Here is a 27,973-nt window from a genome sequence, read left to right as displayed (position 1 = left end):
ATAAATGCGTCATAAACAACTCCTCCTTTTCAGAGTTTTGAGGGTTGTCTATAAATCCTCGTCATTTATTTTTCATAAGCCACAAACATATAGCAGCAAGATAATGACTCTTACATTTTATCCCCACGTAGATTTATAAAACCATTAAAAACAAAATCCGTTGTAAGTGACCTTCAGAGATCATCTAGTCCAACTGCCTGACCACTTCAGGACTAACCAAAAGTGAAAGCACGTCATGCAGGGCTTTATCCAAATGTCCCTTGAGCACCAGAGGTCACGGGGCAAGAACCTGTAAAGGAAGCCTTTCCTGGGGTCTATTTGGAATGCAGTAAGTTGGGAGATGAAAGAGAAGCAGAGGGTTTTTGTGTCCTGACTTGAGACAGCTACTGATGTATGGGCTGCATAGGTAGACAGTGAGCAGCATCAAAAACTGGCCGAATGGCCAGACCAGTTGGAGTGGTGGTCAGTGGCACAAGGTTTTGCAGGAGGCCAGTAGCTGCAGGTGTGCTGCAGGGCTTCATAATGGGCCTGGTCCTATTTGACATTGTCATTCATGTTCTGTGATGCTGTTCATCAACAGTGATGCTGTTCCAGACGTATCCCTTAATTCCTTAAAGAAGAATTGATTGGGATCGTCGTCCTGGCTGGGTGGCATGTAGTAGGCAACCACTTTACTTCCTTGTCCCTTAATCAGTGCCCAGAGGCTCTCCACCACCTCACAGCCAACTGTAAGCTCCATGCAGAGCTCACGTGGGACACCGAGGGCACAGCCTTCTGCTGGCTGGATACAAGTGTTGCTTGAAGCAGACGGGACAAAGCCCTCCCTCCATGTCCCCCTGGGACAGAAGGGGCGCTGTGCTCACAACTCTGCAGAGAATCATGTCTGCAACAGAAAGACTTTCCCCACAGCAGAGGGAAAGCAGGGAAGCTCAGGAGGAGAGGAAAAAAAACAAGTTTTCTAACCCTTAGTGCAACTAAACACCATGTGTGACAAAACAGTGGGGGAAATCAGCAGTTAAAGTGACTTTTCAAGGAGTAAAAGTGGAAAAACTTCTTCATTTTTATTTCCTTCTCAGAGAAAACCTGCTCATTGCTTCTGAGAACATGGTGATGTAAAAAAAAAAAAAAAAAAAAAAAAAACACAGAATAGTGAGAATGCCTTTTGGGGGAACCTAAAAGGAAAGAGGAGACACGTGACTGGAATTAGTGGATTCAGATTTAAAGTAAATCATCCCAGCTCCTGGCTGGGCTGCTGCCTGCTGTTGCTGGGGATCCCCACGCCTCCCCGCTGCTAGTTTCCTCCCTACGCATTGGGCTCCTCCAACCCCCAGGGCCCTGCTGTACCTCTCCTGCACCAGACCAGGCCCCAGCTCCCTGGCATGGAGGAAGCAGCGCTCCTCGGTACTGCAATCATCATCTCCTTGCAGTCTGCTGGGACGTCAGGGAGCATTCACAGAACCTCACCTGAGGACATGGGCAAGCTCCTGCTGCCTTCACTAGCTCACCATAACAAGCCTCCACTTCCTGCAAACTGCATTCCAAGCACAGCAGCTTTAGCTGAGCCCAGCAAATGTGAAGGCCCTGCTGCAGGAGGTGTCAGACACAATGTCCCAAGGTCAAAGCAAAAACCTTCAAGATCAAAAGGGAGCTCTCATGTGGACTAACAAGAATTTTCTTATCCTTTAATGAGGACTGAGCTCTGGATGAAGCTCTTCCTGCAGTGCAGGCACATCTATGGTCTCTGCCCTGAGTGGATCCCCTGGTGCTTGCTCAGCTGGGAGCTGTGGTTGAAGCTCTTCCCACACATGGGACGTTTGTAGCACTTCTGCCACGACTGCCATCTCCTGTTTGGGAGGAGCTTCGTGCTCTGCACAAAGCCCTTCTCACACTCGAGGCATTTCTAAGGCTCCCTGCCACGTGAACTCACTGGTGCAGGCATGTCCTGGAATTCACCCAACTGCAGACACTCTGCTACCTCAGCAAGTTCGAGCTGTGGCCAAAACTCTACTTGCAGGCTGCACATCTGTAGGGTTCCTCACGTGGATCCAGTGGTGTGTGATGAGCTCCCAGCTCTGGACAGACCTCTTCCTGCAGTCAAGGCACTCACAGGGACTCTCCCCGGCGTTGCTTCTCTGGGGTCTACTGAGGGTCTACAGGGGAGGTAAGAGGTGACTGTCCTTGCACACTGCCCTGGCAGAAACGTGCCACCTGGCAGAGGGTTTCCAGTGACTGTGACACATCCCACTCTGGACTCTCCTTTGACTGTCCGCTCAACACCTTGACTGCAGCTGACAGAGAGCAACATGCAGAATTCGCATCCAAAGAGGAGAAAGAAGAGCAGCTGAGAAAAAGAAGGATTTTGGCTGCCGAGCTCTTCCTCTACTCAAGCGATTTGTAAGGTTCAAAGCACAAAACCACAGGTCGTAACCGGGCTAGGGCTTAGGCTGAAGCTCTTCACAAGTTTGAGGCTCTGCAGGATCTGTACCTTCTGTGGCAGTGCCAGAAGGTAACAAGGCTGGAACTGCTTTTGAAGGTTCCCAAAGTCTTGGGGTGCTTCTACAGCCGTTGCGCTCTGTGGATGCGCTTGTGAGAGTTGAGATGAGATCTGTGTTTAAAGCTCTTTGCACACTCCGGACACTGAAAGGGTCTCTCCCCTGTGTGGATGCGATGGTGGCGCTTCAATTCAGAACTGCGTTTGAAGCTCTTCCCACACTCAGGACACTGAAATCCTCTCTCTCCTGTGTGGATGTGCAGATGGCAGGAGAGGTGGGAACCCCTTTTGTAGCACTTCCCACACTCAGGACACTGAAAGGGTCTCTCCCCTGTGTGGATGCGCTGGTGCTGCTTCAATTCAGAACAAATTCTGAAGCTCTTCCCACACTCAGCACACTGAAAGGGTCTCTCTCCTGTGTGAATGTGCTGGTGGCAGGAGAGGTGGGAACCCCTTTTGTAGCACTTCCCACACTCAGAGCACTTGTAGGGTCTCTCCTCTGTGTGGGTTCTCTGGTGCTGCTTCAAGTCAGAACTGCTTTTGAAGCTCTTCCCACACTCAGAGCACTTGTAGGGTCTATCCTCTGTGTGGATACGCTGGTGCAACTTCAATTCAGAAGAGATTCTGAAGGTCTTCCCACACTCAGGACACAGAAAGGGTCTCTCTCCTGTGTGGATGTGCTGATGGCAGGTGAGGTGGGAACTCCTTTTGAAGCTCTTCCCACACTCAGAGCACTGAAAGGGTCTCTCTCCTCTGTGGATGCGCTGGTGCTTCTTCAATTCAGAACTGCTTTTGAAGCTCTTCTCACACGCAGGACACTGAAAGGGTCTCTCTCTTGTGTGGACGTGCCGGTGGAAGTTGAGGTGGGAACTTCTGCTGAAGCACTTCCCACACTCAGAGCACTTGTAGGGTCTCTCCTCTGTGTGGGTACGCTGGTGCAGCTTCAATTCAGAATTGCTTTTGAAGCTCTTTCCACAGTCAGAGCACTTGTAGGGCCTCTCCCCTGTGTGGATGCGCTGGTGCAGCTTTAACACAGATCTTCTTTTGAAGCACTTCCCACACTCGGGACACTGAAAGGGTCTCTCCTCCGTATGGATGCGCTGGTGCAGGTTCAGTTCAGAACAGATTTTGAAGGTCTTTCCACACGAAGAACACTGAAAGGGCCTCCCTCCTGTGTGGATGAGCTGGTGCTGCTTCAAATCAGGCCTTCTTTTGAAGCTCTTCCCACACACAGGACACTGAAAGGGTCGCTCCTGTCTGTGGATGCGCTGGTGCTGCTTCAATTCAGAACCGCTTCTGAAGCACTTCCCACACGCAGGACACTTGTAGGGCCTCTCCTCTGTGTGGGTGCGCTGGTGCTGCTTCAATTCAGAATTGCTTTTGAAGCTCTTCTCACAAGCAGAGCACTTGTAGGGTCTCTCCCCTGTGTGGATGCGCTGGTGCAGCTTCAATTCATAACTGCTTTTGAAGCTCTTCCCACACTCAGAGCACTTAAAGGGTCTCTCTCCTGTGTGGATGCGTTGGTGGCAGGTAAGGTTGTAACTGCTTTTGAAGCTCTTCCCACACTCAGAGCACTTAAAGGGTCTCTCTCCTGTGTGGATGCGTTGGTGGCAGGTGAGGTGGGAACTGCTGTTGAAGCTTTTCCCACACTCAGGACACCGAAAGGGTCTCTCTCCTGTGTGGATGCGTTGGTGGCAGGTGAGGTGGGAACTGCTTTTGAAGCTCTTCCCACACTCACAGCATTTGTAGGGTCTCCAGCCTGCGTTAATGCGTTGGAGGCGTGTTAGTTTGGCTCTCCGTTTGACGCTCTTCCCACACTCAGAGCACTTGTACAGGCTCTGCGTTGCGTGCATGCACTTGTTGTTAATGACACTGGAATCTATTTCCAAGCTTTTCTCACACTCAGTGCATGGATTCTGCTTTTTCATCAGACACAAATCCTTGCTCCTGGGTTCTTCAGGCTGCTTTTCAGCTATGTTGAAGTCCAGTGAGATCCTTCCTTTCTCTTCCAGACGCTCTCCCAGTGCCTTCTTGATGTGCTCACCCTGACCTTGCTCCAGGCCTCCTGCGACATCCCTTCTGATTTCTCCCACACAGGCACTACCCCACCGCCTTTCAGACACAGCACTTTCCTGCACATCCTCCAGTATATCTGTAATCCCAGTTCCTGCTGGAGGAAAAAGAAAATCAGGAATTTGCACACGGTGCCCAAAATAAAACACAGACAGAGAGGACTCTTCCAGCCCCAGCCTCCTCCTTCCCTCCCTCCAGCAACTCACCTGGCCTCAGGTCTCCTGGCACGGCCTCTGGGCTACGCACATCTGGGATCCAGGGGTCTTCCCCTCCTTCAAGCAGGGAGATCAGCCCGGGTTTGGGGGCTGGAAGAGGAGCTTCAATGACAGAAACAGGGGAGATGAGAGCATTTCCATCATTGCGGCACAGTGACTGTTCAACATCTCCACTGTGTGTCCCTCCCCATGGAGAAAGCACAATCTGGGCCTGAATGACACTGGGGCCACAGATCACTTTGGAGCTAAGAAATCTTTTACATCTCTGGAAATTATGAAGGGATATTTGCTTTAAAATTAACTTTACAACAGCATGCTTACTTGCTTACAATATATCTGTGATCATGGCATCAAAATATGGCAATTGAATGGAAAATCCTAAATTCTAAAGGAGTAACCAACAAGTCATCCAGCTGCTGGAGCTGGTGGCATCAGGCAATGCAGCAACACAAGGGGTTTTTAAAGAAAGCTGATCTTCCCCCTACTGACTGGTGCCTGCTTGCCAGCACTGACCCTGGGCTTTTATCACAGTGCTGCGCACAGTAAGACCTTATACATCTCACACTTCTCTGTCTTTCGTTTGTTGCTATTACGGTGCTATTGCTCAAGAAGTAACTGCAGAGCAATTAGTCTCGACCCAGCATACAGAAGGTCATTCAGCACAGCCCAAGGAGCCCTAACAAGGAGGAAAGGCAGCAAAGCCCTCACCCAGCCAGGCCACGCACTGGTACGTCTCCAGCATCACATCCCGGTAGAGCGCTCGCTGCGCAGGGTCCAGCAGCGCCCACTCCTCCCTGCTGAAATACACGGCCACCTCCGCAAAGCTCACGGGCTCCTGCAAGCAAAGAGGCTCCTTGCTGGGAACAGCCAAGGCCCAGGGAAGCAGCTCGCACACGACACAAACTCCCGTCCAAGCCGCTTCTCCGGCCCCAGCACACGCATGCTGGCTGAGGGCACCTCCCTCTCCCCCTGCATTCACATCCCTCGCCCCTTGGCCTCTCCTGCCTGCTTCCCACAGCCCCTACCTGACACGGATGTGCTGTGGCCATTTGCTGCTCTCCTGCAGCCTGGGATAATCACGGCTGGAAGGCACAAGTTGAACTGGAGCCTGCAGGGACAAGAGAAAGGGCAGGGCAGCTGGCAGGCAACGCAGCAGTCCCTGTCCCAGCCCAGCCCTCCCCAGACCATCTGCAGGGCACTGCCTCCGGGATGGCACACCAGGCCTGGCACAGGAAGACAACCAGCACTGCTAACGCTCTGGCTCAAAGAGATGAACCATCACAAAACTGTCTCAAACTGCGGGGCTGAGAGAACTCATAGCTGACTCTCACTTCAACAGCTGAGGGCACACGGACTGCGTGCCTAAAAACAAAGCATGGCAAGGAGTCGGTCATCTCACCCCAAAACAGGGAGCAGCCCAAGCACCCCTCGAGCTCTCCTGCACAGCACCGCGCTGCACGACAGGATCTGCCCTCGAGCAGGGATGGCTCTCAAGGTCACACCTGCACAGAGATCCGTCACAGCTTGATGTTGAGAGCCCTTCTTGATACAGATCTTCTGTAAGAGAGGCATGGTTACTTTGGAGCTTTGTGAGCTTCTCTAAGGTTATATCTTTAAGTGATTATGTACATATGATCTCTTTGACGTTATCCCCTGATCAAGAGTGGATTAGGAGACGATCAAGCTGCAATGACGCTCCTTAACTTTGTGGCTTGAGAAGGTTAGGTATGATGTGGGAGCACTCTGAGCTTTGGGACTCCTTGAGCCAGTGTCAATCCAACTCAGTTCTGGGAAGCTGAGCGTGCAGTTCCGGCAGCAGTGTTAGGATTACCAATGGAAATGGAACCAAATGTTGCATATCAAACTGCCAAAGCCAGTGTTGGCTCCCAGGTGGGAAACGTATGTCAAACACTCACTCTGCAATCATACATTGCCACAAAACGCTGTTCCCAGCCCCCACAGAAACATGGAGGCTGCTGTGCATGTACTTCATGCAGCTGCTGACCTCCATAAATCAAAACTACCGACGTTCCACAATACTCCTTTTCTGCTGCGGCACAGGCTGGAAGTTCTGATGTTACAGCACATTTGGACAAAAAACAAAGATCTCTCATTCTCACCCACAATCCTTTAGGCCACACTTATGGGTCTTTTATTACTGTTGACCTCCTTTGCAAAATGCAAAAGGAGAAGTGGCCTCAACGGATGAAGAGAAGGCAGAGGTACTGAATGAGTTCTTGGCATCAGTCTCCACTGGCAGCCAGGACTCCAGTATTTCTCACCTCCCTGAGCCCTGCATCCCTAAACCTCCAGTTGGGGACCGGGGGAGTAAATCCCTCCCCACTGTAACTCGGACTGCAAGTCCGACACCGCCTCATCAGACTGAATGCAGAAGTTTGCTGGAGACACCCAGCTGAGTGCTGCGGTTGACACGGTGGAAGGAAGGGATGCCATTGAGAGGGACCACAACAGGCTTGAAAGGGGGGGCCCGGGTGAACCTCATGAGGTTCAACACCGCAAAGTGCAAGGTTTGGCACTGGGGCGCGAGGAATCCCAGGCATACATACAGACTGGGAGGAGCAGTCCTGGAGAGCAGCCCTGCAGACAAGGACCTGGGGGTCCTCAAGGATGAACAACTTCATGTGAGCCAGCAGTGCGCTCTTGCAGCTTGGAAAGAAAACGGTACCCTGGGCTCCAGCAGAAAACGGGTGGCCAGCAGGGACAGGGAGCTGATTGTCCCTCTCTACTCTGCCCCCCGGAGGCCCCATCTGGAGTACTGTGCGCAGGCCTGGAGCCCCCAGTACACAAAGGAGACAGAGCTGGTGGAGAGGGTGAAGAGGAGGGACAAAAAGATGATCAGAGGGCTACAAAGACAGGCTGAGGGAGCTGGGCTTGTTCAGCCTGGAGAAAAGAAGGCTGAGGGGTGACCTCAGTGCAGCCTTCCAGGACCTAAAGGGAGCCCATAAACAGGAGGGGAGCGGAGGCAACTCTGTGAAAGGGCAGATAACAGCAGCACAAGGCGAAATGGCTTTAAGCTGAAGGAGGGCAGCTGCAGGTTGGGTGTCAGGGGGAAGTTCTTTACTCTGAGAGCGGTGAGGTGCTGGAACAGCTGCCCAGAGAGGCTGTGGATGCCCCGTCCATCCCTGGATGTGTTCAAGGCCAGGCTCGATGGGCCGCTGGGCAGCCTGGGCTGCTATGAAACATGGAGGTTGGTGGCCCTGATTGCAGCAGGGGGGTTAGAGCTTCATGAACCGCGAGGTCCCTTCCAACCCGGGCCATGGTGTGATCCTCCGCTCTTCCTCCCCAGCAGCGCCCGAATGGATGGCAAATGGAAACGCCGTGCCCACGCTGCCACGGGGTGAGGGAGGGAAAGGGTGACGCGCTCCGCCCCGCTCCGCCTCACCTGCTCTGCTGGGAAGAGGCGGCCGTTCTCCTGGAAGCGGCACTGACGGCTCCGTCGCTGCCCACAGCTGCCCACAGGGCTGAGCGCTGTGCCGGGATGAGCCGGGAGCAGCAGCCCGGGAGGTGACACAGCGCCAACGGCGCCGCTCGGAGAGACCTCCGGGGGTGGGGAGGGGAGGGGAGAAGAGGGGAGCCGGACAGGGCAGAGCGAGGCGTGGGGGACACAGAACAGCGGAGCCACGCGAAGACCGACTCCCGCCCCGCCCCGCCCCGCCGGAAGACACGCCGTCCTTGGCCGTGTGGGAAGAGCAGTTCCGGGCTCGGTTGGGGTGGAGCGGGGTGGACGCGGCTGCCGGTTGGGTTAGCGATCCCGAGGGTGGCATCGGGAGGCTTTCTCTGGGGACGATTCCTTTAGCTAAACTTCGATATTGGTACTTAATGTACTCATCCCTACTGCTAAACTAACCAACCTGCATCACCAGCACAGCAGGTCTGCTGGGCCGGACGGGCTGCAGCGAGAGGAGCAGCGGTTCCCAGGCGTGTTGCAGCCCGGGTTGTATATCGAGGGGCACAGGAAGGGGTTGGAGCTGGGACGGTGAGGAAGTGAGCAGAGGAGCTCAGCGTGCTCTGCTGCCCGCTTGGCTCTCTGGAACGCAGCGCAGCTGGGACTGCATTTCTTCCTCTGGACCACGGGAGACACGAGATGACCTCACATTTCTTCCTCTGGACCACGGGAGACACGAGATGACCTCGCTGCGCAGCTCTGCACGCATGGATCGATGAAAGCTTTCAACTCCCCGATGCCTCCTTTGGAGCGTCTTCATGTGAAGCCTCCCAGGGGGCAATTTTTACTGTCCTCCTCCTCGCCGGCAGCCCCCAGTTTCCCTTCGGGGACCCAGCGGGCAGCATCTGCCTCTGACGCCCTTTCAGCGTTCCGTTGTGTGCGCTGAGCGCTTGGCTGATGGCTCCCGTGGGGTTGTGCAAACCCCTCGCAAGGCTTTTGTTCAGGCTGTCCCGGCAGCTGCAGGTGCCTTCCGCGCACAGCTGCGGGCGCTGAGCACGTTCAGCATCTGCACCAGCTGCGGCACTGGGCTCGTGTTCTGCTTTCCGTGCTCGCACGCTGCAGCGCTCCTTGCATTTGCATCCCAGGGCTCAGAGGGAACCCGAGTGCGGTGGTCTGACAGCAGCAGGCAGTGCCTTGCTCGCCCACTCCCCGATGAGACAGTGGGGGGGGGGGGATATACGGTGAAATGCTCACACTGTGGGCTGAATTGAGCACACGCTGAGAACGTGCCTGAATGGCGAGGACAGCTTTTCTATATTGTGAGAATGGCGTTTTGCATAACCTGGTGTAAGCTGTAGTACGAGAGGCTTGCGTGAATGTAAGCTCAAGAACAGAACGTGGAGGAGGGCATGGAGTTCGTTGTCAAGTGAAGGTAAGGCAGTAGAATAGATGTCCTGTTGTGATGGCAAAACAGGTGCCTCAGCTCAATGTAACACCAGTGGGAAGCGGTTTGGGTACTCCTCTTAAAAGGCTGGAAATTTTCATGGAGAATGCATCCCAGGACCACCAGAGATGTTAATTATTTCTTGGAATGTCTGCCCATGTCCTTGGAGTCTAATGAATATGTATAGACCGTACCTTTCTGTATGTAGTCACTGTTTCTCTTGGTGTGCATGTCGATCCCCCATGCAGCCAGCGCTGTTGTAAAGGGAATACCTGCTTGACATAACTCATTAGTGTGTCAAGTTACTCTGTCGGTTTTCTTGGCTCCAGTTGTCGATCCAGGCCTGAGCATCTCTGCTCAACTGTGGGACCCACTGAGAGGACTCCCTGTGCCCACCAGCAGCTTGTCTGGGAGGGACTCCAACTCTCAGGCAGATCACTGCAGGAGCAAGCCAAATCCTCTGGATAAAGGTATTCCCTAAGTCTGGATTCTTTTCCTCTGGTTCTTTTCTTTGGTTAAGGCCTTGGGGAAAAGCACTCGTGAGCCAGGTTGGGCAGCACAGAGTGCACGGCAGTAAAAATTGTGTGTCAGCCCTGAGGGCACCAAACTGGTAATTTATTTTGGCACGGGATGGAAACCGTGAGTCTGCCTGACAGTTAACAGGGCTACGGCCCTGGCAAAGTAGCCGTGTTAGGAGGGACGTTTACAGTTTGGGGTAAAATAGCTGACTGTAACACTGTACCGCCAGGGGGACTTGGCAGGAAAGTGACGAGTGGAACTTTGTGCACTGCCATTTGTGGAAATCGATAGCTGCACCGTTCTGAACTGAGGTGGTCCTAACGCCGTCTACATCTATGAGCAGTTTCCAAATAGCAAATATAGCCGCACTGCTAAATTTACTACGCCAGCAAGCTAACCTATTCAGTCGTGTAAATGCTGCAGGTGCACCCCAGCCTGAGCCGCCAAGGCAGCCATGGCAGTGGTTTCAGCAGCAGGTGCAGCTGTAAACTCAGACTGAGCGGACCGAACCTGCTGGTATACCGTTGACACCTCTGAGCTACCACTAGGTAGCTATATCACTAGGTAGTGATAGGACTAGGAGGATCTTATTTAAACTGAAAGGGGGCAGGTTTTAAGTTAGATGTTAGGAAGAAATTAGCAGTGTCCAGGCCATCAGCATCTATGGAAGATGCTGTGGGTAGGAAGCTAGCTAGATTATCAGGGGCTAACGTTACCAGTGATATGGAGTTCCTCTGGTCACAAATTAAAACCACGATCCCCCAGTGACTAGTAACTGTGCCAACATGTTTGAATGTTTTCATTAACTGACTTGCTCTGTGATGGCACAGAACGCAGTGTTGGTCCTTTTTCTTGATGACTCAGAGCTCAAAGGTGTCCGTGGTTTATGGGCTGGTTCCGCCTGGTTCCGTGACTAATGGTAGTGGGGGGACTTCTTTCTACAAAGAGGTTGTCTGAGCAGCCAGGGATCAGGTTAGGATAGCTAAAACCCAGATGGAATTAAATCTAGCCAGGGACATAAAGAGGAACAAGAAGATTCTATAGATACATAAGCAACAAAAGGAAGGCCAGGGAAGATGTGGACCCTCTCTGGAAGGAAGACCAGAGACCTGGTCACAAGGGATATAGAGACCTGGTCACAAGGGATATGGAGAAAGCTGAGGTGCTCAATGACTTCTTTGCCTCAGTCTTCGTTGGCAAGGGCTCTAGCCACACAGCACAACCTGCAGAAAGCAAAGGTAAGAACTGGGAGAAGGAAGATCTGCTGTCTGTAAGTGAAGATCAGGTTCAAGACCATCAAAAGAACCTGAAGGTGCACAAGTACGTGGGACCCAATGAGATCTATACGCAGGTTCTAAGGAAACCGGCGGATGAAGTTGCCAAACTGCTGTCCACCACATTTGGAAGGTCATGACAGTCTGGTGAAGTACCCACTGTTTGCAACAGTGCAGTTGTCCGACTCTAGAGGGTCAGTAAGTCATATCACGCTTGCTTAGGGAGCTTCTGCTTGCCGCATATAGGGCTATCTAAGTGTATGAATGTGTGTGTGCATGCCAAGGAAATCTTGCATCTGTTGGAAGCTGTGAATTTACCGGAGAACATTTTTGTTATACATTGTAGGGGACATCAGAAGTGCAACCCTGTAGAGGAAATTGGAAATAAGATGGCGGATCAGGCAGCAAAGCAGGCAGCTGAAGGAAAAGAAATTGGTGAACTGACTTTAATTCCAGACAGTCAACTTCAGATCTCTGAATTTGAGTCAGAACCTGTAAAATATTCTAGAGTGGATAGGAATTAATTTAATGAATGATTTAGAAGGAAAGGAGCAAACTGACAGATGGACATACACACCTGATGGATGTGCTGTCGTGCCCTTTAGCAGCCTATGGAAGTCGGTTCTAAGGGAACATAATAAAACTCACTGGGGAGTGGATGCTATTTATAAGTATCCGAACAAAGTAATTGTCAGTTGCAATCTGTATAACGCAACGAAACAGGCTATTCATCAATGTGAAATCTGTCTGAAGAACAATCCTAATGCTAGAAGAGGGTACAAGTGGCATCTATCAGGACAGAGAACGTTCCAGGAAAACAATGGCAAATAACTTTTCAGAACTTCCGAGAAAACGGGAGTATCAGTACTTACTGGTGCTGACAGACACTTTTTCAGGTTGTCCTGAAGCTTTTACTTGTAGAACAGATAAGGTGAGAGAAGTTAGATGAGTGTTATTGAATGAAATAATATCTCAATTTGGGGTGCGTGTCATGATATCATCAGGCAGGGGTACTCATTTCTGTGAGCAAGAGGTACAGCAAGTCAGCAAAATATTGGGAATTTATCGGCAATTGCACCTGTCTATCAAATTTGGAATCAGACAGAATTCAAGAATATATTCAAAAGTTTAATAAAACCTTTCATGAATCCATAATGAAAATGATAATTACCCAAAATGAACTGAAACAGATTTCATGGCAAACTGAGGCACAGACATCTCATCATTGGTGGGACATCTTTGTCGGGTATTCCCTGATATTATCGAAGGTATCGGGCGTATTAATTCATCCACTATTAGTGCTGCTGGTGATAAGTCTGATATTAACAATTATAATCTGCTTCTTTTAGTATAAACTTAAGAAATAAATCCAAAGGGTTTGGGCATTGCCTACAGTGATTAAGCATGAGCAACATGAGCTTTTGCAAAACAATTTGCAAGGTTATTGGAAACGGGGGGAACTGATTTAAGAAAGAATTAAACAAAATATTCTGTCAGTATATCCTTATAAGATTGTTGTGTAATATGGGTAACACTTGCAACACCATAGTAGGCTTTTAGATGTTATGGGTGATAATTGTGATGCCTCACTGTAAATGAGGAGGCATGCTGTGAGACTGATCTGCTTCACCATGATACAGGTTATCACAATATAGTTAAGCTTACCAGTGTTTGTTGATAGATACCCCTGCCCTGCAATTTGTTTAGATAACAGAAAGAGCTGTGACTCTGAACCAAGGAGATAAGGAAGTCCTGCTGAGCCTTTGTACCAAGGACATAGGAGGTCCTGCCTGGAATCAGTCACTGAATCTGTAACATACTTCTGGGAAAACGTGCGTATGTAACATAGCTCTGAGAAACTTCCACGTATGTAGCGTACCTCTTGGAAAACTTCTGCAGGTGTAACACAAGTTATATATATGAACTGAAGATCTCTTGTGTAAGCTGTGCGTGATAGGAGGATTACCCCTGTGCATCCAGCGCTGCCACTAAGAATATCTCCTTAATGATAGTAAAACTTTTGCTGTTAAGTCTCTCTGCATCGATTTCTTCTAATGAATTGGAAGCAAAAATTGGGAAGAATTAAGGGAAGAATCTTCCCCAGCAAAGCCTTGCCAGGCGGGGAAGATGAAACAAGCTGAAATAGGAGATCAGGTGCTTGGCATTGAGTGCCCTCCCACCACCTCCACAGGAGGGGAGAGCCCTGGGGCGGGGCGGGAGGAGATGGGACACAACACTCATCTGTGTTCTTCCCGTTCTTCTTTCCTGCTACAGGTATTACAATCCTGGAAGCAATGTTTGGGTTACTCTGGCTAATGCAACTGGACAAGATATGCTATGCGTAAGTACTGCAACCCCGTCAAACTCAGTTCCTGACCTGCCTGGTCAGAGTGCCACGGACTGAAAATGACTCTCGTGTACTCCAGAACTTCCCAGATTTACCCGGCCTGAATGGCAAGGACATGTGGCTTTCCTGCCATGTGTTGGGGAAACTCCAGTTCTTACTCCTGAGGAACTCCGGATGCTGGGGACACTGTACGCTGACTGTCGTACCACGCTCATGCCTAACACGAGCTGTTGGCACACTGCCAGCTACCCAAGAGGTGGAGCCCCGACGACAGTTGTCTACTCAACAAAAGTGGGTTATTGGAACGACTCAGTGTGGTGTAATCACACTGCAAGTAATGTATCAATGGGCTATAACACCCCAATGTCCCCGCCAAAGGCAGATTTTTTATCAGGGGGGAACAGGTTTGGGCAGGCATACCTGCTGGGGCTCTGGGAGAGCCACGTACTGGTGAATGACTACTTGTTTTTATACCCAAAATCACCATGGCAATTGCATGGCAGTGGAAAAAAAAAAAAAAAAAAAAAGAAAGAAAACAACACAGACTCGGCGATCCACCCAGGAATTTTATACTTACTCGCTGGATTGTAAGTCCGAGTTTACAGCTGCACCTGCTGCTGAAATCATTGCCATGGCTGCCTTGGCAGCCCAGGCTGGGGTGTGGCTGCAGCATTAACACAGTTGAATAGGTTAGCTTGCTGGCGTAGTAAATTTAGCAGTGCTGCTACATTTGCAATTTGGAAACTGCTCATAGATGTAGACGGCGTTAGGACCACCTCAGTTCAGAACGGTGCAGCTATCGATTTCCCACTGCTTACCCAAGGCCGTGGATGCCAGGCCTTTGATGGACTCTGCTGCATGAAGCTTTTGGACCATTCCTAATCCATCCAAAGCCACCTGGATGAATTAAGGGATCTTGCTGATCAGCTGCAGGAGTCCTCAGGATGGAATCCTTTTTCAGCCTGGGACTGGGGATGGGGATTATAGAAAAAGATAGTATGGATAGGCTGTATCTTGGACGTATGTTTCCTCACTCTTCTGTGCAGTATTCCATGCTACTTACAACTTGTACAACAAGCTATGGAAAGTGCTTTCTGTGGACTTGCAGCAAAAGTAGTGCAGTAACACCATGTTCCAAACCAGGATCACGCAGTGCCATGTGTCAGGGATCAGAAAGTTCTGACCAAAGAGTCAGAAGAGTTCCTGAGTTGGAACAAGGCATTCTGGGAAGGTGGTTACAGCTGACTTAGCTTATTTTGCTAGAAGCTGACCTTGCTGGTTTATGTTGTTTCGCAAGAAGCTGAACTAGTTTTGCAGGAAGTTGCTCTGCTTCGTCTCTGTATCCTACGCTGGCCACGCAGCTGCCGTGTGCAAATGGAAAAAACCCTGCAGACAGTGGGAGAGAATAAAAGCAGGAGGGAGGCTATGGTGGATCCCGGGAGGACAAGTGCACCTTGAAACAGGGGATGCACCGTGGGCACCATCTACTGAAACCACTGTGGGCGTGTTCCATCTCATCCTCCTGCTCAGCACTTTGTCCGTCCCTAGGAGGTCGGTAAGTCATATCGTACTTAAGGGACTTCTGCTTGCTGCATATAGGATTATCTGAGCGTATGAATGTGTGTGTGTGTCAAATAAAACTTGTGACTCTCAGAACTGCCCTGAGTGCAAACTTGTTCGTCTTCACTCCTGAGACATCCTCTCAAATTGCGGTGAGACAGAAAAGAAATTGGCAGCATCATCCAGGCTGGGTGGCATACAGTAGGCTCCCACAGTGACATCCACTTTATTTCCTTGTCACTTAATCCGCACCCACCATGTTGTTGCTAAATGTAAACTCCATTCCATCCAGCCACCAGTACATACAGCTGTGTAACCTGCCCTGCATCTCTGGCCTGCAGAGCCCAGAGCCACCATCACGCACGGCACACCCCTCACAGGGCCATTCCCACCACATCTCACTCATGCTGATGATGCTGAAGCACACACGGCCTCCAACTTTGGACGCCAGCATGAAAAACCAATAATACAAAGCAGTCTTGCACATGCACACCTGGAGGGCTGGTTGTTCCCTTGGGAGCTCTGTCAGTGGCTGCGCTGATTGCAGTGAGTGCAGAGGTGGCGTGAGACTCAGAGGGCATTGCTTTCTGCAGGGTGGATGCAACTACTGGTTTAACTGGCCAGGACAAAGCCTTCTGTTCACTCCCTCCCAAGTGAACATCCCCCCCCCAAGAATGGAGGTTCCCCTTCCCCCATGCCTACCATCCAACCACCACAAGGGAAATAAACCATTTTGGCATCTGAAATGCTCCACTACTCTGCAGGGACTCACGTCCACAACAGCAGGACTTTCTCCAAAGCAGAGGGAAAGCAGGGAAGTTCAGGGGGAACTTCCAACTCTTCATGCACCTAAACATGACGTCTGCAAAAAGATGGGGGGAAATCAGCAACAACATTTTCTCAGGGAGAAAATACAGAGAGGGATATCTTGCAAAGCAAAGTCACATTCTGGAGCCTGTTCCAATCTGAAAACTTAGTACCGAGGAGATGAGCTGAACGTGTACTCTACGTGCTTGCACTGCGTTCTGCTCCTGCCACCTGCTGAAATTGGGATGTTGCATTTAGGAAGAAAAAGCTAAGCTTTCATAGGTTTATGAGAGCAAATCAAGGCTTGGTGTCTGACAGCACCTCTGAGCTCCTGATCAAAACCCCTGGGAAGTAAAAGATAGCCAATGTGTTGTTAGTAAAAGATAGCCAATGTTAGGAAGGAGACGGGGCGGTGCGCTAAATGTGCCTTCCCCCAGAACCAAGCAGTGGGCTTGGTTCATCAGCACCAAGACCAAACCCTCCTTCCACCTTTCTCTCCCCTCCTTCCACACGCTGTCTTTTATTTTAAGAACATAGAGCCAGATGAGAGGGAAAACAAAAGCTCCAGGACAACTCAGCTACTTTATTCTCTCCCCTCCCTTTCCCCTGCAGGTGATTTCCAGTTAACCTCCAAGAGCTGCATTGCTGCTTTCCTCACCCTTGTGTCTGATTCATCAGTGCACTCAGAAATTACTGAGAAGAACACAGACACACAGAACGTTCCTACACAGCTGCTGTTCCTTAGGAACCAGCACCAAAAAGCAGCAGGCAGGAAGAGTGGAAGAAGAAATGGGGCACGGTGACTTTCTTCTGTTAGCAAGGAAAGGCCATCTGAAGCTCCTGTGTCTTACAGTTTTATGGGGTGTTTTTTTGCATCAGAACACCACATTCATAGCATCATGCCACGGTGGGAGTCAGAGTTAATGCTCCATTTTCCAAAGAGAGGAATGAACTAGAGCTCCCAGGGGCCAGGAAAAGGCACTACGCTTCCAGAAGACGTCATTTTGTAACTTTCTGTCTTCTGCGGGGAGAGAAAAAATAAGAGAACAGGGAGGTCACAAGATCTCTCTCTTTTGCAGCTGGCTGCTAACTGCTACAGCTACAGTAACAGATTTGGGTTTGAAAAACTCTCTCTCGCGCGCGCGTTTATTAGCTTCAATCCCAATTAACTTGTCTTTCTCTATTATAAATAGTCAACTAAGGTTTTTTCACCTCAGTTCATTGCCGCTATTTTTTTTTTCCTTTTGTTCCTTTTCTCTCCTGACTCCTTGCACACTGCCCTGGCAGAAACGTGCCACCTGGCAGAGGGTTTCCAGTGGTTGTGACACATCCCACTCTGGACTTTCATTTGCATGTCCACACAGCAGCCTGTCTGCAGCTGAAAGAAGGCAGAATGAATAATTTCCATGCAGGTAAGGGGGAACAGGATTTAGTTTGGCACCAGAGCTCTTCCTATGCTCAAGGAATTTGTAAAATTCATCACCACAGGTGGTGACTAGGCTGGGGCTTTGGCTGAAACTCTTCCCACGTTCAGGGCTCTGCAGGCTCTATCTGCTGTGTGGATGCGCTGTTGTATTCTGAGATTGGCACGGTTTTGGAAGCCCTTTCCACACTCCTGTGTCCATGTGCCGGTGGTGCTTCAAACTGTAACTTCTGAAGTTCTTCCTGGACTCAGGACCTTTATAGGGTCTCTCCCCCCTGTGGATGTGCAGGTGCTGCTCCAATTGTGAACTTCTTTTGAAGCTTTTCTCACACTCAGGACACTTATAGGGTCTCTCTCCTGTGTGAATGCTCTGGTGGCAAATGAGTTGGGATCTCCATTTGAAGCTCTTTCTGCAATCAGAGCACTTGTACAGGCGACCCTCTGAGAGCAAGCACTGGTGATTAACAAGCTTGGAATACCTTTTAAAGCTTTTCCCACACTCAGTGCATGGATTCTGCTTTTTCTTCTGGCACGCATTCTTGCTCCCGTGGTCTTCAGGCTGCTTTTGACCCACGCTGAAGTCCACAGGGTTCCTTGCTCTCTTTCCCACATGCCCTCCCAGTGGCTCCTCAAAGCGCTCTGCCTGCTCAAAGCCCACATGGACATCTCTTCCAATTTCTTCCACACAGGCGCTACCCCACTGCTTTTCAGCCACACCACTTTCCTACAGATCCTCCTTTATATCTGTGATCCCATCACCTCCTGGACGACAAAGAAAATCCAGAAATAGCACACGGTGCCCAGAATAAAACACAGACAGAGAGGACTCTTCCAGCCCCAGCCTCCCCCTTCCCTCTCTCCAGCAACGCACCTGGGCTCAGGTCTCCTGGCACGGCCTCGGGGCTACGCACACCTGGGATCCAGGGGTCTTCCCCTCCTTCCAGCAGGGAGATCAGCCCGGGTTTGGGGGCTGGAAGTGGAGCTTCGATGACAGAAAAAGGGGAGATGAGAGCATTTCATTGATTCTGGCACAGCTGCTTGTCCCACAAATCCACACTGTGTCCCTTTATACTGTGAAACCGCCATTAGGGTGTGAATGACACTAGGCCAATACATACCAGCTTCTTTCCTTTGAAGCACGGCATTGCTATTGTATCTCTGAAAATTATGCAGGGGCATGGTCCTCCCCATCCTGGCTGATGCTTGCTTGACAGCACTGACTCAGGGGTTTTTATCACAGTGCTGAGCACTGAGCACAAGAAGGCCTCCTGAAACTCGTGCTCCTCTGTGTTTGTTTTATTGCTCTTATTGTGGTGTTAGTCAATATGTAACTGCATGGCAGGTATTCTAGGCCCGGCTTGCAGAGGCTCATTCAGCACTGCCCAAGGAGCCCTAACGAGGAGGAAAGGCAACAAAGCCCTCACCCAGCCAGGCCACGCACTGGTACGTCTCCAGCATCACGTCCCGGTAGAGCGCTCGCTGCGCAGGGTCCAGCAGCGCCCACTCCTCCCTGCTGAAATACACGGCCACCTCCGCAAAGCTCACGGGCTCCTGCAAGCAAAGAGGCTCCTTGCTGGCAACAGCCAAGGCCCAGGGAAGCAGCTCGCACACGACACAAACTCCCGTCCCAGCCGCTTCTCCGGCCCCAGCACACGCATGCTGGCTGAGGGCACCTCCCTCTCCCCCTGCATTCACATCCCTCGCCCCTGCCTGCTTCCTGCCTGCTTCCCACAGCCCCTACCTGACACCGATGTGCTGTGGCCATTTGCTGCTCTCCTGCAGCCTGGGATGATCACGCCTGGAAGGCACAAGTTGAACTGGAGCCTGCAGGGACAAGAGAAAGGGCAGGAGAGCAAAACAAGGTTGATCGGTGATTCTCTCCCCCCACCCCGAGAAACAGGGAGGCTGCGGTGCCCCTACTTTGCGCAGCCACTGTCTACTGTGCGTGACAAGAGCAGTCGCTCATCTGAAGTGCATCTACACCAATGCCCGCAGCTTGGGAAACAAACAGGAGCAGGTGGAAGCCACTGTGCTGCTTGAAAACCACGATTTAGTTGCCACCAAAACCTGGTGGGAGCACTCCTACAGTGGGAGTGTGGCTATTGATGGCTACAAGCTGTTCAGAAGGGACAGACTATGAAGGAAGGGTAGGAGTGTTGCTATGTATACCTGGAATGGAATAGAATGTGAAGAGCTGTCCCTGTAGAACTGCCCTGAGCTGGTCAGAAGCCTATGGGTGACACTGAGAGACCAAGGCAGAAAGGGAGCCTTGTGATAGGTGCCTACTGCAGGCCACCAGATCAATCAGAGCCTGTCAATGAGGCTTTCTACCTCCAGCTACGGGAGGTGTCATGATCACAATTGCTCGTCCTGCTAGGGGACTTCAGCCACTCAGACATCTGCTGGAAAAGTAGGACAGCAAGCTGTAAGTGATCTAGGAGGCTCCTGGAATGCACTGAGAATAACTTACTGATTCAAGTATCCAGCATGGAGGATGCACTACTGGACCTGTTGCTCACCAGTGTACGTGAGCTGAGCAGTGACATCAGAATTGGAGGCTGCCTGGGCTGTAGCGACCATGCTATGATTGAGGTCACGCTTTGGAAGGACGTGAGACAGGCAAAGAATAAAATTAGGGGGCTAAAATTTAGGAAAGCTAACTTCCAGCTCTTCAGGGAGTTAATCCAAAACACCCTGGGAAACTGTCCTCATGGGCAAGGGTGCAAGGCAGATATGGCAGATCTTTAAGGAGGCTTTCTTCAGGGCTCAAGAGCTCTCCATCCCAGATGTGGCAAGTCAGGAAAGGAAGGCAAGAGACTAGCATGGCTGAACTGGGACCCACTGGTCAAACTGAAGAGCAAGAACAGAATGCACAGGCGGTGGAAACAGCGACAGGCATAAGGAAGCTGCTAGACTGTATAGGGATGAGGTCAGGAAAAGCGAGGCCCAGTTTGAACTGAGCTTGACTAGGGATGCCAAGAAGAACAAGAAAGGTACCTCAGTCAGAAGAGGAAAGTCCAGGAGGGCATACCCACCCTAGTGAGAGACGCAGGCAGGCTGGTAACAACGGACAAGGAGAAGGCTGAGGTACGTACAATGTTTTTTTTCCCTCGGTCTTCTCTGGTAACTGCTCACTGCACAGCCCTCAGACATTTATTTGGTTTGGTAGGAGGGGATACAGGAAGCAACGACCCTCCCCCTGTAGGCAAAGATCAGGTTCGTGACCACCTGAGGAACCTGAACATCCAGAAGTCTATGGGTCCCAATGAGATGCACCCCAGAGTCCCGAGGGAATTGGCTGATGTGGTTGCCAAGCCACTCTCTACAAAATTTCAAAAGTCATGGCAATCAGCAGTAAGCCCTTGGTGGCTGGAAAAAAGGAAACATCATACCTATTTTTAAAAAGGGTAAAAAAGATTGCCTTGGGAACAACCGGCCTCTCAGTCTCACCTCTGTGCCGGGGAAGATCATGAAGCAGATCCTCCTGGAAGCAATGCTAAGGCACATGGAAGGCAGGGAGGAGATACGGGAGAACCAGCATGGCTTCACCACAGGCAAATCCTGTTTGACCAACCTAGTGCCCTTCTGTGATGGTGTCACCGTATCAATGGACAAGAGAAGAGCCACTGATGTCACCTATCTGGACTTCAGCAAGGCCTCTGACACAGTACCCCACAGCATCCTTCTCTCCAAATTGAAGAGACATGGATTTCACAGGTGGACTGTTTTATGGACGAAGAACTGGCCGCAGGAGAGTGGTGGTCACTGGCTCAGTGTTTGGATGGAGACCAGTGATGAGTGGTGTCCGCCAGGGGTCAGTGGTGGGGCTGATACTCTTAATATCTTCCTCAGTGACATCAACAGTGGGCTCAAGTGCCCCCTCAGCAAGTTTGCTGATGACACCAAGCTGTGGGGTGCAGTCACACATCAGAGGGACAGGATGCCATCCAGAGGGACCTAGACAGGCTTGAGCAGTGGGCCCAGGTGAACCTCATGATGTTCAGCAACCCAAGGGCAAAGTCTTGCACCCGGGTCGAGGCAACCCCCATTACTAATACAAGGTGGGGGATGGAAGGATTGAGAGCAGCCCTTCCGAAAAGGACCTGGGGGTACTGGTGGATGGCAAACTGGACATGAGCCAGCAATGTGCTCTCGCAGCCCAAAAAGCCAACCTTATCCTGGGCTGCATCTAAAGAAGCATGGGCAGCAGGACGAGGGAGGTGATCCTGCACCTCTATTCTGCACTGGTGAGGACACACGTGGAGTACTGTGCCCAGATGTGGAATCCTCAGTACAGGAAAGACATGGACCTGTTGGAGTGCGTCCACCAAAGGGCCACAAAAATGATTAACAGAATGGAACACCACCTCTCCTATGAGGACAGACTGGGAGAGCTGGGGCTGTGCAGCCTGGAGAAGAGAAGGCTGCGAGGTGACATGAGAGCGGCCTCTCAATATCTAAAGGGGAGCTACAGGAAAGAAGGGACAGACTCTTCAGCAGGGTCTGTGGTGATAGAACAAGGGGAAATGGCTTCCAGCTCAGGGAGAGGAGATTCAGGATAGGTATAAGCAAAAAAAATCTTTTACAGTGAGGGTAGCAAGGCATAGGAAGAGGTTACCTAGTGTTGTGGTTGATGCCCCATCCCTGTGCCAACTGGGGGATCTTTTGAGTGACTGGAAGCACGCCTAAAGGGGACCACTACCCAAGAAAGAGCTGCAGAAATCCTGTTAGAAAATGGTACGGCCATCCAACGGGAGGTACAGAAAAATACCTGGCTCACTGAGAAGCACTGCGAGTGCAGCCCCCAACACACAAACACAGCGAGCCTCAGCACAGAAGGGAGCTGCCAGCACAGCAGCCTGCTGGAGCACCACCTCTGCTGATGTTTTCTACAGCAGGAATGGCGCACAGCCCTCAGGTAAGGCAGTGCCGAGACGATCCTCCACCCTTCCTCCCCAGCAGAGCCCGAATGGATGGCAAATGGAAATGCCGTGCCCGCGCTGCCACGGGGTGAGGGAGGAAAGGGTGACGCACCCCGCCCTGCTCGGCCTCACCTGGCTGACTCTGCTGGGAAGTCAGCCATTCTCCTCTTTTCCATTGGTAAGAAAACAAGTTCACCGCCTTCCTTAAGCACTACTTGGTGTATATTTTTATATATAAATAAACATATACAGGCTACTATCGCTGAGCAGTCCTTTCTCGGCCAGGCAGCCCCGTCCCTTGTGGGCACTGCTCTTTGTTCCCCGGGCGGGCCATGCAACTTCTCCCCGGTGGGGGGAGGGGAAGGAATGTGTGGGTGGGGGGATGTTGGCTGGGTCTGAGCGTGCAGGAGTCAAGGTACCCCCTTCCCCTCCCCTTCCTCTCCCCTCCTTTTCCTTCCCCTCCTCTCCCCTCCCCTTGTCCATTTCTGGCTTACCACCACACAAGCAATAGCCTTCCCTTTTTCACACCTCACTCCAGTCTCTTTTGCCACGTCCTTTAGCCATCCCACAACAGCTGTGGGAGACTGCAAAGCTCCTCAGCACAGATCTGCCCTTTCGCGGTCAGGCATGCCTTACAGCTCCGTTACCTGGGAAGAGGGGAAGTGGTGAAGGGAAAAAGGCAGACAGACAGGCTTAGACGAAAAGAAATACAACTGCAACGAACTAAGGGAAAGAAACCAATTTAATATATAAGATAGCGGGATGCGAGGTAATACAGTCTAACTGGAATTGAAGCTAATAAATAAAATGAGAGAGAGATTTTCCAAAACCAAAGTCCCTACTCTAATGCTGTAGGCGAAGCGGACAGCAGCACAGGAAGCAAAGAAGCAGTCTTGTGACTCACAGTCAGTTTTATCTTTCCCACCAAGCAGAAAATGAACATGGAATAAGGAAGGCTTCTGGGACTTGTAGTTCATTCTTGCCTTCAGAGACCAGGTACCCGGATCTATGGACAATCCACACAACTGCAGGGTTAGCACTTAGCTTCCAGTACACTGAACGATGTTATATTGTGGAATACCAATCAGAAAAATCATAAAAGCATTACACTCTCCCGTGTGGGTATGCTGGTGGCGGTTGAGGTGGGAACTGTTTTTGAAGCACTTGCCGCACTGAGGACACTTATAAGGTCTCTCTCCTGTGTGGCTGCGCTCATGATACTTCAGATCACCATTGCTTTTGTAGCTTTTCCCACACTCAGCACACTTGTAGGGTCTCTCTCCTGTGTGGATGCGCTGGTGGACAATGAGGTCAGAACTGCTTTTGAAGCTTTTCCCACACTCAGAGCACTTGTAGGGTCTCTCTCCCGTGTGGATACGTTGGTGGCGGATGAGGTGGGAACGTATTTTGAAGCTCTTCTCACACTCAGTACAATTATAGGGTCTCTCTTCTGTATGCATTCGCTGGTGGCGAAAGAGGTTGGAACTGCTCTGGAAGCTCTTTCCACACTCAGAGCAATTAAAGGATCTCTCTTCTGTGTGGATGCGCTGGTGGTACTTCAATCCAGTTCTGCTCATGAAGCTTTTCTCACACTCAGGACACTTATAGGGTCTCTCTCCTGTGTGGATGCGCTGGTGCTTGATGAGTTCAGATTTCCATTTGTAGCTCTTTCCACAATCAGAGCACTTCAACCGGCACTTCCCAGAGTGTATGCGCTGGTGATTAACAAGGTTGGAATACCTTTTAAAGCTTTTCCCACACTCAGTGCATGGATTCTGCTTTTTCTTCTGGCACGCATTCTTGCTCCCGTGGTCTTCAGGCTGCTTTTGACCCACGCTGAAGTCCACAGGGTTCCTTGCTCTCTTTCCCACATGCCCTCCCAGTGGCTTCTCGAAGCGCTCTGCCTGCTCAAAGCCCACATGGACATCTCTTCCAATTTCTTCCACACAGGCGCTACCCCACTGCTTTTCAGCCACACCACTTTCCTGCAGATCCTCCTTTATATCTGTGATCCCATCACCTCCTGGACGACAAAAAAAATCCAGAAATAGCACACGGTGCCCCAAATACTCCCCCATCACAGACAGCTTTTATAGCCCCAGCCTCCGCCTTTCACTCCACACTCTCACCTGGGTGCAGGTCTCCTGGCACGGCCTCAGGGCTACACACACCTGGGATCCAGGGGTCTTCCCCTCCTTCCAGCAGGGAGATCAGCGTGGGTTTGGGGACTGGAAGTGGAGCTTCAGTGATAGAAACAGGGGAGATGAGAGCATTTCATTGATTCTGGCACAGCTGCTTCTCCAACAACTCCACTCTGTGTCCCTCCCCACAGTGAAATAACAACTAGGGCCTAAATGACACTGGGCCAACACACACCAACTTCCTTTGGAGCCTAGCATGCTTTTACAGCACAGAAAATTATGCAGGGGATATTTTCTTTATACTTACTTTTAGAATGATGTGTTTATTGCCGTGCAAGTACAATGCCCAAGGCATTGGAAAGCAGCATGGAAACTGAACAGAAAACCGTAAGTTCTAAAGGAGGAACCAGGAAGCTGTCTGGCTGCTGGAGCTGGCAGCATCGTGCAACACAGCAACACAAGGGCTGTTTGCAGAAAGCTGATCCTCCTTCTCCAGGCTGCTGCCTGCTTGCCAGCACTGACTCAGGGGTTTTTATCACAGTGCTGAGCACAAGAAGGCCTCCTGAAACTCATGCTCCTCTGTGTTTGTTTTATTGCTCTTATTGTGGTGTTAGTCAATATGTAACTGCATGGCAGGTATTCTAGGCCCGGCTTGTAGAGACTTACACAGCACAGCCCAAGGAGCCCTAACGAGGAGGAAAGGCAGCAAAGCCCTCACCCAGCCAGGCCACGCACTGGTACGTCTCCAGCATCACATCCCGGTAGAGCGCTCGCTGCGCAGGGTCCAGCAGCGCCCACTCCTCCCTGCTGAAATACACGGCCACCTCCGCAAAGCTCACGGGCTCCTGCAAGCAAAGAGGCTCCTTGCTGGCAACAGCCAAGGCCCAGGGAAGCAGCTCGCACACGACACAAACTCCCGTCCCAGCCGCTTCTCCGGCGCCAGCACACGCATGCTGGCTGAGGGCACCTCCCTCTCCCCCTGCATTCACATCCTTCGCCCCTTGGCCTCTCCTGCCTGCTTCCCACAGCCCCTACCTGACACCAATGTGCTGTGGCCATTTGCTGCTCTCCTGCAGCCTGGGATGATCACGCCTGGAAGGACCAAGTTGAACTGGAGCCTGCAGGGACAAGAGAAAGGGAAGGGCAGCTGGCAGGCAACGCAGCAGTCCCTGTCCCAGCCCAGCCCTCCCCAGCCCATCTGCAGGGCACTGCCTCCGGGATGGCACACCAGGCCTGGCACAGGAAGGCAACCAGCAACAGCACTGCTAACGCTCTGGCTCAAAGAGATGAACCATCAGAAAGACGTCTCAAACTGCGGGGCTGAGAGAACTCATAGCTGACACTCACTTCAACAGCTGAGGGCACACAGACTGCGTGCCTAAAAACAAAGCATGGCAAGGAGTCGGTCATCTCACCCCAAAACAGGGAGCAGCCCAAGCACCCCTCGAGCTCTCCTGCACAGCAGCATGCTGCACGACAGGATCTGCCCTCGAGCAGGGATGGCTCTTGAGGTCACACCTGCACAGAGATCCCTCACAGCTTGGCATCAAGACCCTTGTCAGTACAGACCTTCTGTAAGAGAGCCGTGGTTACTTTGGAGCTTTGTGAGCATCTCTAAGGCTGTGTCTTAGTGTGACTGTGAACACAGCATTCTTTCCGCATAAAGCCTAGGCCAAGCCAGGGACTCGGAGTGGATCCAGCCACGTCCAGGCTCCTTACCTCCGTGCCTTGAAGACTTGAGATAGAAAAGGAAACTACTCTGAGCCTCGTAACTCAGTGGGAGGGCCTCCTGGAGGTGTGTGTGTAACCCTATCCTCTATGCAGTAAAGAACCAAGTGTATCCAGCCATCTCCAATCTTGTTATGTCACTGCTAAATCACTGCAGCATAGCTGTATTATATCCATAAATATAGTCCTGCTTCTCCCTTAGGATTGTCTATTGTGTTTGCATCCACCTGTGACACATGGGCAAAGTCATTTGGTGCCATACAGGGATGAGAGGGGAGAGGTGTTATCTGCCAAATGCCAAATTTGGAAGTTGCATATGAAGCAAAGGAGAACAGAAATGAACAGGAATGGGGAACGGAGACTGAAGCAGAGGCGAATAGAGCTAAAGAATTTGAATGAAGCCTCTTAAAGCAGAGTAATCAATCGTGGAGAAAAAGAAAAGCATTACATACAGGCATCCACAGAGTCACTGCTCAGAATCAGCCTCCTGGTATTACACGTCAGTCTCATCGTAGCATTCCAGAAATGAGGTAACAGCAATAGGAAATATTTCAGCTGCGGTACTGTTAGGTTAAGCATGCAAAGGAGAACAGCTTCCCAATTCCCCCATCTACCTCCAGGGGAATGGTAAGGCCTGAACTCTGAACAAAGAGAGCCCAGAAGTCATCGGCCCCACCTGTCCCAGGAAGAAGGAGACCTATGAGTAAGTTACGACGGCCCATACGCTCATATTAATTTCAACCGGTCTTTAAGGAGATCTGGCAAAGTCTCTTCCATCAATACCAAAGCACAAATGTCAGTGTCAATCCAACTCGGTTCTGGGAAGCTGAGCGTGCAGTTCAGGCAGCAGTGTTAGGATTACCAATGGAAATGGAACCAACTGTTGCGTATCAAACTGCCAAAGCCAGTGTTGGCTCCCAGGTGAGAAACGCACGTCAGACGCTCACTCTGCAACTATGGATTGCCCTGAAAATGTTTCTAGGCCCAGAGCTGAGATGGATGATGTCGGGGCCAGGTCCTTCGCTTCAAACGCTGATCCCAACCCCTTGGAGAAACAGGGAGGCTGCAGTGCGCAGACAAACACGGCGAGCCTCAGCGCAGACTGCAGCTGCCAGCACAACAGCCTGCCGGAGCACCACGTCTGCTGATGTCCTCTACAGCAGGAATGGCGCACAGCCCTCGGGTAAGGCAGTGCCCAGACGATCCTCCGCTCTTCCTCCCCAGCAGCGCCCGAATGGATGGCAAATGGAAACGCCGTGCCCACGCTGCCACGGGGTGAGGGAGGAAAGGGTGACGCACCCCGCCCCGCTCCGCCTCACCTGCTCTGCTGGGAAGAGGCGGCCGTTCTCCTGGAAGCGGCACCGACGGCTCCGTCTCTGCCCACAGGGCTGAGCGCCGTCCCGGGATGAGCCGGGAGCAGCAGCCCGGGAGGCGACACAGCGGCAACGGCGCCGCTCGGAGAGACCTCCAGGGGAGGGGAGGGGAGAAGAGGGGAGCAGGACAGAGCAGGGCAGGGCAGAGCGAGGCGTGGGGGACACAGAGCAGCAGAGGCAAGTGAAGGCCTAGTCCCGTCGCCTCTCGTCCCGCCCCGCCCCGCCGGAAGACACGCCGTCCTTGGCCGTG

At 51.5% G+C, this 27,973-nt stretch overlaps 3 protein-coding genes and 1 long non-coding RNA gene across 16 annotated transcripts in view; 2 read left to right on the top strand and 2 right to left on the bottom strand.

Moving 5' to 3' along the window:
* The window catches only part of LOC101747443, a 117,648-nt gene that overhangs the window by 82,549 nt on the left and 7,126 nt on the right, over nt 1–27,973 (top strand). The gene's annotated exons all lie outside the window — the stretch shown is intronic.
* On the bottom strand, nt 24–27,817 carry ZNF624 (zinc finger protein 624). 8 transcript variants are annotated; one of them, XM_040653836.2, is made up of 5 exons: nt 27,670–27,817; nt 19,301–19,383; nt 18,984–19,110; nt 18,431–18,541; nt 24–4,661 (listed from the first exon to the last, which is right to left on the bottom strand). In XM_040653836.2, the coding sequence occupies exons 2-5, from the start codon at nt 19,322–19,324 to the stop codon at nt 2,557–2,559; spliced, it is 2,367 nt and encodes a 788-aa protein (XP_040509770.1). In that variant the 5' UTR covers nt 19,325–19,383; nt 27,670–27,817; the 3' UTR covers nt 24–2,556. The 8 variants fall into 8 exon arrangements, with proteins under 8 accessions (XP_040509770.1, XP_040509774.1, XP_040509771.1 ...); XM_040653840.2 differs by having other exon boundaries at nt 24–4,658; XM_040653837.2 differs by lacking the exon at nt 18,431–18,541 and adding an exon at nt 4,771–4,881.
* Nucleotides 8,765–22,743, top strand: LOC121107786. Of its 4 annotated transcripts, none has more exons than XR_006932259.1 (3): nt 8,765–15,324; nt 17,424–17,548; nt 18,249–18,990. It is a non-coding gene; the product is annotated as an uncharacterized LOC121107786 (long non-coding RNA). The 4 variants fall into 4 exon arrangements; XR_005842197.2 differs by having other exon boundaries at nt 16,749–17,548; nt 18,249–18,449; XR_006932260.1 differs by lacking the exons at nt 17,424–17,548; nt 18,249–18,990 and adding an exon at nt 19,859–22,743.
* On the bottom strand, nt 23,206–27,945 carry ZNF555 (zinc finger protein 555). 2 transcript variants are annotated; one of them, XM_040653882.2, is made up of 5 exons: nt 27,670–27,945; nt 25,658–25,740; nt 25,341–25,467; nt 24,611–24,721; nt 23,206–24,504 (listed from the first exon to the last, which is right to left on the bottom strand). In XM_040653882.2, exons 2-5 carry the CDS (start codon nt 25,679–25,681, stop codon nt 23,522–23,524), a joined length of 1,245 nt encoding a protein of 414 aa, XP_040509816.1. In that variant the 5' UTR covers nt 25,682–25,740; nt 27,670–27,945; the 3' UTR covers nt 23,206–23,521. The 2 variants fall into 2 exon arrangements, with proteins under 2 accessions (XP_040509816.1, XP_015128661.3); XM_015273175.4 differs by having other exon boundaries at nt 26,803–27,817.

Source organism: Gallus gallus, chromosome 29, assembly GCF_016699485.2.
Source record: "Gallus gallus isolate bGalGal1 chromosome 29, bGalGal1.mat.broiler.GRCg7b, whole genome shotgun sequence".
In the NCBI taxonomy this organism is placed as follows: domain Eukaryota; kingdom Metazoa; phylum Chordata; class Aves; order Galliformes; family Phasianidae; genus Gallus; species Gallus gallus.
The sequence above is the reverse complement of the archived record's forward strand: the minus strand, read 5'-3'. Positions and strand labels throughout refer to the sequence as shown.